The 13576-nt window shown below is 54.4% G+C and overlaps 2 protein-coding genes across 2 annotated transcripts in view; one reads left to right on the plus strand and one right to left on the minus strand.

Annotated features, from left to right (window-relative positions):
* The window catches only part of LOC138101927 (uncharacterized), a 958962-nt gene that overhangs the window by 859775 nt on the left and 85611 nt on the right, over positions 1 to 13576 (plus strand).
* LOC138101877 (zinc finger protein 154-like) lies at positions 561 to 8206 on the minus strand. Its single transcript, XM_068999631.1, has 2 exons — positions 8117 to 8206; positions 561 to 1766 (listed from the first exon to the last, which is right to left on the minus strand). Exon 2 carries the CDS (start codon positions 1737 to 1739, stop codon positions 915 to 917), a length of 825 nt encoding a protein of 274 aa, XP_068855732.1. The 5' UTR covers positions 1740 to 1766; positions 8117 to 8206; the 3' UTR covers positions 561 to 914.

The raw sequence follows: 13576 nt of genomic DNA on the forward strand, positions 1-13576 counted from the left end.
ATTGTTTGCTGTTACTGCCATAGTTGTCGTTGTTTTGTTTGACTGGTTATATATATATATATATATATAGTAAAGAACTGTTATTCCTATTTCCCACATCTTTGCCTAAAGACCCTTGATTTCAAAATCATAGTAACTCAGAGGGAAAGGGGTTATATCTGCCACTTCAAGGGAGGTTTCTGCCTTCCTTAGTGACACCTGTCTTTCAAACCGAGACAAGTAGAAAACCTCAAAATGCAGAATAAGTTGTAGTTAAAAGCTTTTTTCTCCTTCTTCACTAACTCCATATTTTGCAGCAATAGTGGTTTGGGATGATTGGATACAGAATTCCACAGCTCCTGTCTACATGATTTAGGAACTTGTTGGACATGGGTAAAAAAGTGAAAATATCTTGTGTTTTAAGCTTTCATTGGGTAATTTACCTGTAAAAAGGCTGTGAAATCTTGATAAGTTGTCTTCTTGCTGCATTGTCTGCTCTGTGCTATGTCTAAGCCATGCCAGGGGCTTGTACTCCTTAGATAACAATTAATAAACACCTACCAAGAGGCTGAGAAGCATGAAGTCACATTCGCCTTGTTCTTTCTCCTAGAAAAAATCTGAACGTCTCCCTCATCAGGGAAGAACACAATTAATGATGAGGACAGTGTTAGAGCACCAGAACGGGCACAACAGAGCCAGCCTGGGCACAGGGAGGGAATTTATTCCCAACCAAATCCCAGCAGCACAAGGAGAAGGCAAAGAAATCTCTCCAACACCTTCCCCCCACCCAGCGCGGATCACCCGGAACGGGGGTCACCAGGGCTCTGCCCCACGGGGGTCACTGGGGATCATCCAACACCGATCCTCCCACGGGGGATGGAGCTGGAGCAGTGCACGAAACTCTTCCCGCACTCGGGGCACTCGCAGGGCTTCCCTTAGCGGTGCCTCCGTTGGTGTCGGGTCAAGGCAGAGCTATGTGAGAAGCTCTGCCCACACTGGGGACACTCATAGGGCCTCTCACCGGTGTGGATGCGACGGTGGAGGGTGAGGGTGGAGTTGCGTTGGAAGCCCTTCCCACAGTCGGGGCAGCGGAAGGGCCTCTCATCCGTGTGAATGCGCTGATGTCTGAGGAGATCGGAGCTGGTCTGAAACCTCTTCCCACACTCAGAACACTCATAGGGCCGCTCCCCGGTGTGGATGAGCTGGTGTGTCCACAGGCTGGAACTCTGCCTGAAGCTCTCCCCACACTGGGGACACTCGTAGGGCCTTTCCCCAGTGTGGATGCGCCGGTGCCTGATGAGGTGGGAGTTGCGTTTGAAGCCCTTCCGGCAGTCGGGGCAGCGGAAGGGCCTCTCATCCGTGTGAATGCGCTGATGTTTGAGGAGATCGGAGCTGGTTGGAAACCTCTTCCCACACTCAGAACACTCATAGGGCCTCTCCCCAGTGTGGATGCGCTGGTGCACCCTCAGGCTGGAGCTCCACCCGAAGTTCTTCCCACACTCCAAGCACGGATAGGGCCTCTCCCCAGTGTGGATCCTCTGGTGTACCCTCAGATGGGATTTGTAGCTGAAGCCCTTCCCACATTCCAAGCACTTGTGGGGCTTCTCCCCACCCTGAGGCTTCTCCCCCAGCGCCGAGCTCCCCCTAGGTCTCCAGCCGCCTTCCTGGCACAGGGGGGCTCTTTCCTCCTTGGATCTATGGGGGCGGCGTTTGGAGCCCCTCCTCGTGTGGCATCTCCGAGGTTTTTCCTCCTCCTCCATCCGGCCACGCCGTGGGAATGACAAATCCTGGATTGGGGAAGAAACAAGGGGTGAGCGCGTTGGTCTGGGGGCTCCTCCTGCCCTGGTCCATCGCCACGCATCCTGTGTCTGTAAAAACCTCCAAAACACCAAGATTCAGACCAAAATGCCCCTAAACATCAAGACGCAGACCCAAAACTCCCAAAACATCAAGATTCAGATAAAACACCCTCCAAAATACAAACATTCAGCCCCCATAAAACACCAAAGCACCAACGTGGAGCCTGAGAAACCTCAGAAACACCAAGATTCACCCCCCGGAAAATCGTGGATCCCCCTCCCTGCTCACCTGCTGGATGAGGGAGGCAACGCTCCTGGGGCTGGGGGGAGGCTGCAGATACAGCGAGTGCTGGAACCTTGCGGTGCCTCCTCTTCCTCCTCCTGCTCCTCCTCCTGTATCCCTACTCTTCCTCACACTCTTTCTCCCACTACTCCGTCTCCTGCAGAATCCCACCTGCTGCTCCCACGGCCATCGTTTCACCATTCTGGTCTCCAGCCCTGCTCCTCCAGCCTTTCTCCTCCTCCCCCCGGGCCCAGCACCCACCCCTGGCTCGCTCTGCCCCCCAGAGCTCTCGGATCCCACAGCACGAGCAGCGATGCAGCTGCGGCAGCTCGGGCTGGGGCAGCGCTGGGCTCTCGGCCGCTCCTGCCCGCACTCGGCCCCCGCCGCAGCCACTTCTGCCAGCACAGCACGGCCCGGCCCGGCCTTGGCGCTCCCCCCCTCCCACCTCCCCAAATTCCCCTGGCGGGGGGCGCCAAGGCCGGGCCACACGTGGGCTCCAGCTGGGGAGCGCCGGGCGCTGCGGCTCTGCCTGGCAACTGCTGAGTCACCAGCGCCGCGCCTTCTGATTGGCTGAGCGCTGCCTGAGGGCCGCGCCTGCACCAAGGGGGGACACCCTGCTCCAGGGGGGATGTCCCGAAAACCGGGCACCCCCAGCGAACCAACAACACCAACGCCTCCTTACAAACACATGCTCTGAATCTGCTCGGACACAGCCACACGCACTTGCACACAAGCAAGTGACAGCACAAACCAGCAGCTCCACAAAATGGCACTGACTGACACACACTGCTGCTCAGCCAAGCTCCTGCTCAATCCCTCAACTTCCAGAACAACAACAAAGCCTGAACAGAACCATGGACATCGTTTCCTAATCAAAAGGGGACAATGTTGAGGCAGTTTGCACATTCTCCCTGAGGTAATTAAGGACATGGACACCCAGCAGGGGTAAAAAGGGAAGTTGAGAAGGGGTCTCGGCAACAGGGGACGGATGGTGTTGGTGTGCTGGGAAGGCATTGGTTGAAGGGAGTGTGCAGGAATATGGTTAAGGCAAACAGCAGCAGGAGGAATCTATGTGGTAAGAAAAAAAAAGGAAGATGGAAAAGAGGAGGAAGAGAAAAAAGTGAGGACTGGGATGCTCTTCAGCACCATCTTATCCTCAAAATTTGCCAGCTGATCCAGATCTTCCGTATCCCTGCATTCCAGGACTGGGAAACAAAGAAGCTCAGGATAAGGGTGTTTCTCTGTGGTGGGGAGCAGCAGGACAGGGCAGCACGGGCTGGGGGCCTCTGGGGAGCTGTGGGGCAGGGCCGGGGCTGTGGGGCAGCCGGGGCTCAGCACCAGGCACTGCCTGACCCCAACACCCCCCGGGCAGGGCCGGCAGTGGCCCCCGGCCCCCAGGAGGCTGCGGGATGTGGAAGGATCAGGATTTTCTTTTATCGATCTTGTTTGGGTCACTGGAGAAACGAATGATTTTGCAGAAAGCTCAGCAGCTGTCAGAGGATGAGCACCCACGGGCACTGAGGGGGCTCCAGGGGAGGCACAAGAAGCCCCTGCAGCACTTGGCCAGAAAGGCTCAGCAGGGCAATGCAAGAAGGGATGAGCAAAAGGCCAAGGTGAAGGCAAAGGCCATGGCAGAGTTTCTACAGCCCCCCAGGGATGAACCGCAGGGCCCAAGGGGGCCCCAGCACCCAGGGGACGGCGGCGGCCACAAGCACCTGGCACAGGCATTGCCCTCCTCGGCACGGCAGAGCCCACCCAAACAGCCCCTGGCAAGGAATCAGGGGTCCATCTGCAGGCCAGAAGGACACTGCAAGCACAGACAGCAGCACCCTCAGCACCAGCAAGTCCACCCCACATGGACATGGATTGTCAGGGCTGGCAGAGCTCCCAGCAGACCAGGGACCCACCGCACCAGAGCCCTTGAGAACATTCAGGGCGCGTCTGGATCGAGACGAGGCCGCTCCTGATGGACACAGGGGCCTCTCGATCCACTCCGAATCTGAGACCTAAGGGGGGAAATGGTCAAGAAGTTCTTTCATTATCCAGGGAATAAGTGGGAAAGATGAGCAGGGGTGTTTTATTCAACCACTATTAGTAGATGTGGGGGATGAGTTTGAAATACATCAATTTCTGTTTGTTCCTAATTGTGATTGTAATTTACTGGGAAGGCATTTGGTGGCTGAAGTGGGAATGCAAATTCATATTGTCAAAGGAGATACAGAGGCTAATGCTGCTGTACCTTGGTGTCAAATGTCTGCGAAGGCCTTTGCTGAAGGGAACCCAGAAGTGTGGGCAGCCCCACGGAAATAGGGAAAATCAGATATGGAGCCTCTCCAAATTCCTCTGAAGCAACCAGGACAAGTGGTGTCTAAAAGCAATACCCTGTTCCAAGGGAGGCAAGGAAGGGGTTACAGCCTCTTACTGAGTCCCTGCTAAAGGCAGCGCTTCTGGAGCCAGGCATCTCTCCCTACAACACTCCTCTCCTGCCAGGCAAGAAACCCCATCATGGACACCAGAAGGAAAGCACAATTTTCAAGGCTTCAAAAGCAGATTAACTGAGCCTCCTGCCCTGGCCCTCCCAGACAGGGAAAAACCATTTGAATTGCATGTGGATGTTAATCAGGGCCATGCCAAAGGAATTCCTGGGCTCAAATGTTTCACCCAGTGGCCAGAGAGTGGCCTCATTGTCTTATTGCAGAATTGTGCAGCCCCGGCTTTAATGGGAACTGAGGCCTGAAAACTGACAGCAGCAGAATCTCTCATTGTTCAAGCCCGGCATCAAGGTAAAGCTTTGTTAACCAAAGGAGCCTCTAAATGGATGAGCAGCGCTGGGTTCTTACAGAATGAAACTTGTTGGATGGAACAGGAGGATTCAGAGTTGAGGACAGGGCAAGGGTTGAACCCAGCCTCCTGTTTGAATGGCCCTGGACACGGGGCTGGCAAGAAACCCATGGCTGCAGTCAAGTGACAGAGCTCCAGAGCCGGCCTAGGAGAGATTTACCAGACATTCCCTGGCCTGAGGGAGAAAAGGTGTTTAGGGATGGGTCTGCAAGGGCAGCAGAAGGGAAAAGAGTGACAAGACACGCTGCTCTTAAGGAAAGGGAAGGAGACAAAGCGCAGCTCAGCACCCGCATGCTCAGCTCAAAGGGCCCAGCTGGGGGTGCCTGGAAGAGCCTGGCACTGAAATGCCCTGAGCAGGAAGGCTTCAATATCTTCTGCTAACAGCATGGCAGCTCACAGCGGGGCAGAAGCATTTCCAACTGCTTCAGCAATCCCTGCATCAGTTCTTAAGGCATGTTTGGAACAAACAATTCCAAGATACGGGATTGTGGAAGCAATAGACACTGACAGGGGAACTCATTTTACAGGAATGACCCTTCAGGCTGTTCTGGCTGCTTTAGGAACACAGTGGGACCTCCAAACGCCCTGGCACCCCCAGAGTTCGGGTCGGGTGGAAAGAATGAATGGGGAAATAAAGAAACACCTTCTGAAGCTGCTGAGAGAAACCAAGATGCCACGGGTACGGCTGCTGCCATTGGCTTTGGCAAGAAGAAGAGCCAGACCCAGGCCAGATATTCAATTATCTCCCCTGGAATCCATGTTTGGAATTCCTCACCCTGGTGATAAATGAGTGAATGATAAATGTTGTCTTTCACATATATGATTCAAACATGTAGAAGTGACGATGAATTATGTAGAAATAGTGTTAAGGTAAAATGTAGTTAAGTAGAAACGAGATTAACGTAAATTGTAACTTTGAAATAGTTGTAGTATGTTAAGAAATGTCTTAATAAACACATGGTAATAAATGTCTTTTGAGGTGAGAAACTACAGAGCCAGGAATCAAGACATCTTAGAGAAACAAAGAAGATAAACCGCATGCATCCCAGGAAGATTGTTACCTCATCAGAGCTCACACCGCCCAAGGGAACTGGCAGCTGCAAATGAGGCTGGAGACTGCGGAGGCACCGGAGAGAGGGGGCCTGTCTGCAGTTCTGAAGCGATCCAGAGGACTGAGGCGGTGTCCTGCTGGGGGAAGGGGCAGAAACGGGACAGGGGGAAAGGGGAGGGAAGTGTAAATTCCTTTCTGGGTTAATGAATATGTAACAGTTCAGGAGAGTACTTAAGCCCACAGTAAAATGAATGGAGGGCGCCTCTGGCAACATTGCCAAGCGCCCCAGGTTGTGATTTGCCTTTGTTCTACTAATAAATGTTCAATATTACATTGCTAAAAATTTAGCTTTTGTATTCATTTTCTTCAGCCTTGATCCTCATACACTTAAAAGGTTGTTGGAGAGTTTTTGTTCTTCCCACAGTTTTGGTGACAAGATTACATCATTAGAAGGCTTTTTCTTAATAATCCTACTTTGATATTGTCAGCTGGGTTTGGGCCAGGGGTGTGAGAGCCAATTTTCAGTCTTAGGACAAGAAGCAGCAAAAATCTTTATTGCTTTGGGCTGTTTTGTGTATGTGTGTGCGTGGCTGTTAGTGATGACAGAATTTTGCAATGGGTTTTTCGATGTTCACCTGTAGCTTACATTTTGCAAAACTGGAAGATCTTTAAAGGAGACCCTTTAACTCATAAACAGTTAAAAAAAAAAGGGGAAAAAAAAAAAAAGGGAAAGGAGCAGCTTGGGGGGGGGGGGGAGGAGGGCCCATAGGTGAGTCACCTGATGGCTGCCTTGGAAGAGAAGCTTCCTTCCAGGCAGCCAGCAGAGGAGCTTTAGAAATGCAAATTATCTCTGCTGGGGGAAGTGTGCACAATGTCCCAGGCTCTCCTTGCCTGCCAGAGGAATTGGCCTGATTCCCTCTGCCCCTCACCCCAAGCTCTGCCTCCCTGCACAGACGGAATTTGCATCGCTAAAGGCAGAGCCCACACTGAGCATCTCTGACTATGCCACAGAAATCCCTGAAGCTGCAAAGGAAAACAGCAAACGGAGAATGTTGGGAGAACTTCACTCACAAAAGCGGGGGGGAATCATCCCTCTCCCCACTCCAACATCTGCTGGCACTGTCTGGGTTATACAGGGTGCGTTTGACCACTGGGCTGCTTTTGCTGCCACAAGGTCAGCGAAATCACTTGGGAATCCAAGGATGTGATGATTTAATCAGAGAAAAGAGGTCAATTGATGCATCCCTGGCATTTCTGGGAGCGCCCAAAAATGGGGAAAAGATGAACGGCCACCAGAACAAATCCTGTAACACCATGGAGCAGCCCCTGGGAACCCGAACAAATTCATACCAGGTGCCAGAGAACCCATTAATCATTTCAATGCATCATTAGATTACAAGCTGTCCTCCAAATCATAACCAAGCACACAGCTCCAGCTCCTGACCTTCTCACCCATCAATCCACGCCCATGAGCAACGCCACATTTCACCCTGGGATGGCATCAGATTCTCTTTCAGCAGAAGGACCAAAAGGTTGTGGAAAATTAAATGACTCAAACTGCTTTTGGCAAAGAGATGGCCAAGGAAAAGTGGTGAAACAGAGAACAAAGGAAACAAAGACTTAACAGAGCCATCAATATCGGATGTTATACAAAGTGGGGGTGCACATTAAGGGGCACATGCAGCAGGCGGATCGGGAAGTCTGTACCTTCCAAGGACCTCAGCCAAGGGGGAAAGGGACACGGAGATGCGGCCGCGGAAATCGGCATAAAAAGGAGGCTGCGTCCTCCAACACTTGGACAGAGCCCACGGGAAATGCCCCGTGGCCTCTCCCTTGGTCCAGGAATAAAGTTCCTTTTACAGGACTCCTCCGGCTCCTCTGGGGACACAAACCTCTGGCCACGGGAACTTTCCCGCACACTCCCGCCGACGGGGCAGCCACCTCTGTCCTACCCACAGCAGCCGGGACGAGCCAGCGCTGCTCCGGCACCGGCTCCTGCCGAGGCAGCAGCGGCAAGGAGAGCGCGGGCAGCCGCTCCCGCAGCGCCCTCACGCCAGGGCGAACACGGCGCCCACACGGCACAACGAACCCGCCCCAGCCCCCTGCCGCCCCCTCCGCCCGCAGCCAGCGCCGAGCCCCGCCAGAACCGAGCGCGGCTCCCACCTGCGCTGGGGCCGCCTCCGAGCTCCGCCGCCGCCTCACCGGGCTCCGGCCGCCGCCGCCGCTCCCGGGCCCGCACAGACGCTCCGCCAATGGCGCCTCTGCTGCGCCACGGCCGCCCTGCCGGCGGCTCCGGGCCCGGGCTGCTCCCCGCTCCGACCAATCAGCGCGCCAGAACCACGACTGACGGCAGCACCGCCCAATCGCAGCGAGGGGCGGGCTCTGCACACGGCCCAGCCTCGCCCCGCGCTCCCAGCGCCCCCCGGGCTGCGTGAGGGGAAAGCCGCAGCTGAGGAACAGCCCTGGAACGGGCCCGGCCCGAGCCGCCATTCAGCTGGGAAGGGAAACAAAGCTCTCCGCTGCTCCCGGCCCGACTTGCCCAGCCCTGCGTGTTGGCTGCCTCCGGCTCCTTGGGAAGCCCTGCAGCCTCCCGACTCCCGCCCCTAATTCGGAGCATCAGTGCATGGCTTTGATTTCCCCGAGAAAGGGAAAACCGCCCCAAACCCCTTTGGCTGAGTGCACGAGGGGAGAGATTTGTGGCAGAAAACTCTAAAAACTCAGAGCAGGATAAGGAGAATTAAAAGAAGACCCTTCAGAACTTCTTCCTCTCACCCATCCCTCCTTCCAGCTCCACCTCCCACCCCGGCAGTGCAGGACACAGGGAATTGGGGCCATGCTCAGTTCATCCCCGGTGCCTTCTCCCGCTGCTCAGGGACAGAGTCGTTCCCCTGCTGCACTCTGGGCTCCCTCCCACCAGACAGTTCTCCAGGAACTTCTCCACCCCGAGTCCGTCCCACGGGCAGCAGTCCCCTCACACTGCTGCAGCCCCGGGGGTCACTCTGCCCCGGGGTCAGTCCTGCAAGGAGAGGCTGCTCCAGCGGGGCCCCTCTGTCCATGGGTCTCCCACGGGGTCACACCCTCTCCTCAGGCATCCCCCTGCTCCGGTGGGAGCTCCTCCAGGGGCTGCGGGGGATCTCTGCATCCACGTGGATTTCCAAATCTCTTCCACATTCCAAGCACTTGTGGAGCTTCTCTCCACCCTGAGGCTTCTCCATCAGCTCTGAGCTGTGGCTGGATCTCCGGCTGCCTTTCTGTCTCATGGGGGGTCTTTCCTCCTTGCAGCTCCCTGGGCTGGGTTTGCAGCCACTCCTCGCGGATCTCTTCAGTTTTTCCTCCCCGCTGGATTGCTGCACCAAGGAGCTGCTCAAAGCGGCCTCTTCCATGAGGTTCTGCCACAGGGATTTGTTCCCCCTGGTCTCCATCTGCAGTTCAGTGCCTGGGGCAGGAAGGAGAAGGAGAGGAAGGGACAGGGAGAAGGGAAAAGGAAAAGGTAGAAGGAGAGGAAGGAACAAGAAGAAGAAACCAGGGAGGAAAGGGAGGAGGAAGGAAAGTGGAAGGAATAAGGACAGAATGAGGAGAGGAAGGAGAGTGGAGAAGGAGAGGATGGGATTTGCCTCCATGCCACAGGGAAGGGGAAGGAGATCCCCCCAGTCCATCCCTGGCAGGACGGTGTCGGCAGCAGGGCTGTCCTGCAGCTGGGGGCGATGCTGGGCTGGGAGATGGAGCAGGAGAGAGGGGGAAAGGGGCAGTGACTTCCTCCCCACCTGCCTGGGGGTCCCGGGACATCTTCCTCTTTCTTGCAGCCTCCTTCTCCATCCGGCCATGGCTTTGGAATGACAAATCCTGTTTTCAGGACAAAAACAAGGGGTGAGTGTGTTAGGTTGGGGGTTCCTCCAGCCCAAGTTCATCTCTAGAAGTCACCAGGCATTTGTGTCCATAAAACCCTCCAAAATATTAAGATCCAGCCACAAAAGCCCCAAACACAAAGACATGCCCCAAAACTCCCAAAATCTTGATATAGAGGAAAAACTCCCCCACAATAGGAAAATTCTGCCCTTCAAAAAACCAAACCAACAACATTTAGACCAATAAACCTTAGAAACAACAGGATTCCCTCCCTCACCCCAAAAATTCAGAAAATATCACGATTTGGCCCAAGAGATCCAAATTCAAACAGAAAACTCTAAGATTCAGCAAAAATAACCTCTCAGGAGTTCCCTCTCTCTGGGTTTCTGGGGGTCCTGTGTATTTTGAGGTGCCCCCATATCCGGAGTTCCCGCCTTCTCTGGGCTATCAGGGGTCCGGGGAATCCCAGGGATCCCCCCTTTCCAGGTTCCCCACTTCAGTGTCCAGGGGGTCCCTGGTTCCCCTGCTCTCCATCCTCCCCCTCCCTTCAGGCTGCAAGGGGTCCCCCAGCTGCGGGATCGCCCCTCTCTGCTCTTCTCACTCCGTGACTCTCGGGCTTCCCCCAAACCTGGCTCTCCCAGACTATTACAGCTGGTGGTGGGGTCAGTGGCTCTGACCCAGGAAGAGGTGACCGGTCCGGGGAGATTGTCCCGAAAGGGATCGCCTTCCCGAGGCCCGGTGTCTTCCTCTCAGCTGCTGGCAGAGGGGCCCTTGCAGAGGCTATCAGCTCTTTAGTGATTATCAGCTCGTGATTTCAGCTCAGCTCTGCAGGGCACCTCCAGGCCAAACCAGACCAGAGAGAGACGAGAAGGCCCGTGTGGCTGGTTCCGCACAGAGGTAGCTTTATTGTTGGTCCCCTCCAGCGAAGGGGAAAGCCAGGGAGGAGCTCTCTCTCTCCACAGAGCCAGGGGGCTTCCTTTTATAGGGATACAGGGGATCAGTGGGGGACCAATGGGTTACAGAGGGTCTGGGACAGACCAATGGGTTACAGAAAGATCTGCATACGGTCTCCCAAAGGATTGTGGGTCCACCTTTCCTCGCCATGACCAAAGTGGTTTGCCTCCCCAAGGGAGTCCTGCTGGGTGATTGCAAAATCTCTTGTCTCAGCAGAAATCCCTCCAAGGCAAGGGCTGGGCATATCCCACAGGGTTTCACCCTCGGCAGTGACAATACACGGCAGCAACAAAGGCGATTGCTATGACGCTGGGCAGGGCTCAAGACTCCGTGTCCTGCCTTCCCATGGCAAAGTTCACCTGTTTGGACAGACTCAGCATCCAAAGCAGGTTGCTGCTTTTCTGCCTGTGTCAATGAACAGCAGGAGAAAGAAAGCAGCCAGCAGGTTCTTTGCAGAGAGGGCCTTTGCTTCAGGCTGAAAGTGCTGGCTTGGCACGGAGGAGGCAGACAGCTGAGAGCTGAGCTGCTCTATTGGACTGGCATCCAAACTCGGCAAAAAGAGCGTTTTCATTCTTTTATTGTAATCCTCCAAGCGGCAGTCTCCCATTTGCACCTGGAAGAGGACAAGAAAACAGCAACAGCCCCGGGGGCGAGGGCACCGGGCCGGGCACGGCCCCGCCGCTGCTGCTGCCCGCCCCGAGCGGCCGGGGAGCAGCGCTGCCCGCAGGGGCTGCATTTCGCCCTGCCCATGGCCTGCTCTGCCCTCCCACGGGGCTGCCTCTGCCCGGCGCTGGCAGGCTCCTCGTTCAGCACTTCCCTCTGCTCCAGGGGGACACAAGGTCCAAGGAGCGGGGCTGGCAGAGGGTGACCTGGGCCGCTGGCAGCTCAAGTCCCGTGTGTTGCGTCTGCCTGAGGGAAAGTTCACGGGCCTTCCAGGGCTGTGCTTTGCATTGGTAGCTGGACGGGTGCTGGTAACAGAGCGGTGTTCTGGCTACTGCCCAGCAGCGCTGTCCCTCTGCCATTCCTTCCCCCATCAGAGGGGATGGGAGTGGGCAGGATCCTGGCAGGGGACACAGCCAGGCCAGCGGACCCAAATCAGCCAAGGGGATATTCCAACCATACGACCCCAGATCAGATGTATAAAGCAAAGGGACAGAGGAGGAAGGGCACCTTTTCCCCCAGAAGCTGAAGTTTCCCTGAGTGTTCCAGTTCCAAACTGTTGACCCTTTGTGGAGGCTTAAGATTGTCACCCTGTAGTCTTCCAGTCACCCTCTAGCTGTAGAATTTTTGAGCAGTCAAATTAATCAAGTTCACATTTTCTAGATATTGCTGTGTCATTTTCTTGATATCCATGCGAGAGGGGACACAGTGATGGATGGGTTTGCATGGGAGCTCCAGAGCCCCGAAATGGAGAGCCTGAGTGTCCCAGCAGGATTTGCAGGAGTGTGGGGCAGCTGGAATGAAGATGGTGGACAATATTCTCCTGCCTCCATCTTCCAAGGAAACTTTGATTCAGTGACTGTCTGCACCATGCCATGGGACCCCCAGAGGCCCAGGGAGGTGTCTGGGTGGCCCCAGAAGGCGCTTGCAGAACCCTGGGGCACCAGGGAACAGGCAGGAGCATCCCTGTGGTGCTGGGAGAGACACCCAGAGGGGGCCACCCCTGGGGCCCAGGCAAGAGCTGCATTCAGGCAGCCAAATTCATGCAGGGTCTGCCCGGGCGCTGCCAAGGACCAGTCCAGTGAGCTCCTGTCCTCTTTCACCTCTTTGTATTTTCTTTGTATTTCTTTGTATTTCTTTGTATTTCTTTGTATTTCTTTGTATTTCTTTGTATTTATTTCTTTGTATTTATCCTTATTATTACCTTTGTATTTGTTTACCCTCAAAATGCCATTAGAAATCATTTTCACTCAAAATAAATACTGACTTATTTTTGGACAAATTTGGAGGAAAATATCCTCTGACAGAAGGCAGGTTACAACCAGCCCTCTCCCACCAGGTCTGCCAAAAAATATTTTCCTCTGAGGAAAGTGAAAGAGAAAAAGAACCTATTTATTTAACAAACACACAGGAAAAGGATAATAATGCTGAATACTAAAACCTCTCACTGTGGAGAGAAACCTGGGAAGATTTCAGAGTCCTTCTGTAGGTGTGCTCTCTCTCCTCCTCCTTGGAGCTGGGTTGGTGTTCTCCAGGGCCTCGGTGGAAAATTCTCCCAGTGTATTCTGATGTTGAAACAGTCCAGAAGAGAAGAAGGGAAAAAGCCCAAGTCCCAGGAAAACAAATTTCAACTCTCCATCTCCCTCCGGAGAAAAGGAGCCGAAAGCGCGCTGGAAAGCAAGCAGGGCGCTCCCTCCGCTCTTCTCGCTGCCGCAGCAGAACACAGAGGAGTGTGTGTCTGTGTCCTTGAACAACCGCTTTGAAAAGTTCGCTCGGTGTTTTCTCTCTCCCCCGTCGGGCTCAGTTTAAAGGCACAGAAAGGCACAGGATTGATTTCTGGGCAGAGAGCAGCGATAGGGGATACACATCATAAAGTCACCCCCAGACAGGAATGTACGCAGTTGGAGAGCTCTACAGTCCTGTGTCTTTAGTTCCAAGGGTATGGAAGTGTCGATGGGTCCTTTGGTAATCGCACAGTTCTGGATCGGTTCCCGCCGTGTGGAGCCATTTTTATACAGAAGTCAGTGTATTCACACAGCACAGATTGTTGTGTTTTTCTGTGTATCAATTTCTGTGTAAACCTGCATCCCGTTGTACAGTTTTATCGATGTATGAATTTCTGTGTAAAGCTGCGTGGCCTTGTAGAGTTTGGTTCAGGCTCTG

This window comes from Aphelocoma coerulescens, unplaced genomic scaffold (genome assembly GCF_041296385.1).
Source record: "Aphelocoma coerulescens isolate FSJ_1873_10779 unplaced genomic scaffold, UR_Acoe_1.0 HiC_scaffold_56, whole genome shotgun sequence".
Lineage (NCBI taxonomy): Eukaryota > Metazoa > Chordata > Aves > Passeriformes > Corvidae > Aphelocoma > Aphelocoma coerulescens.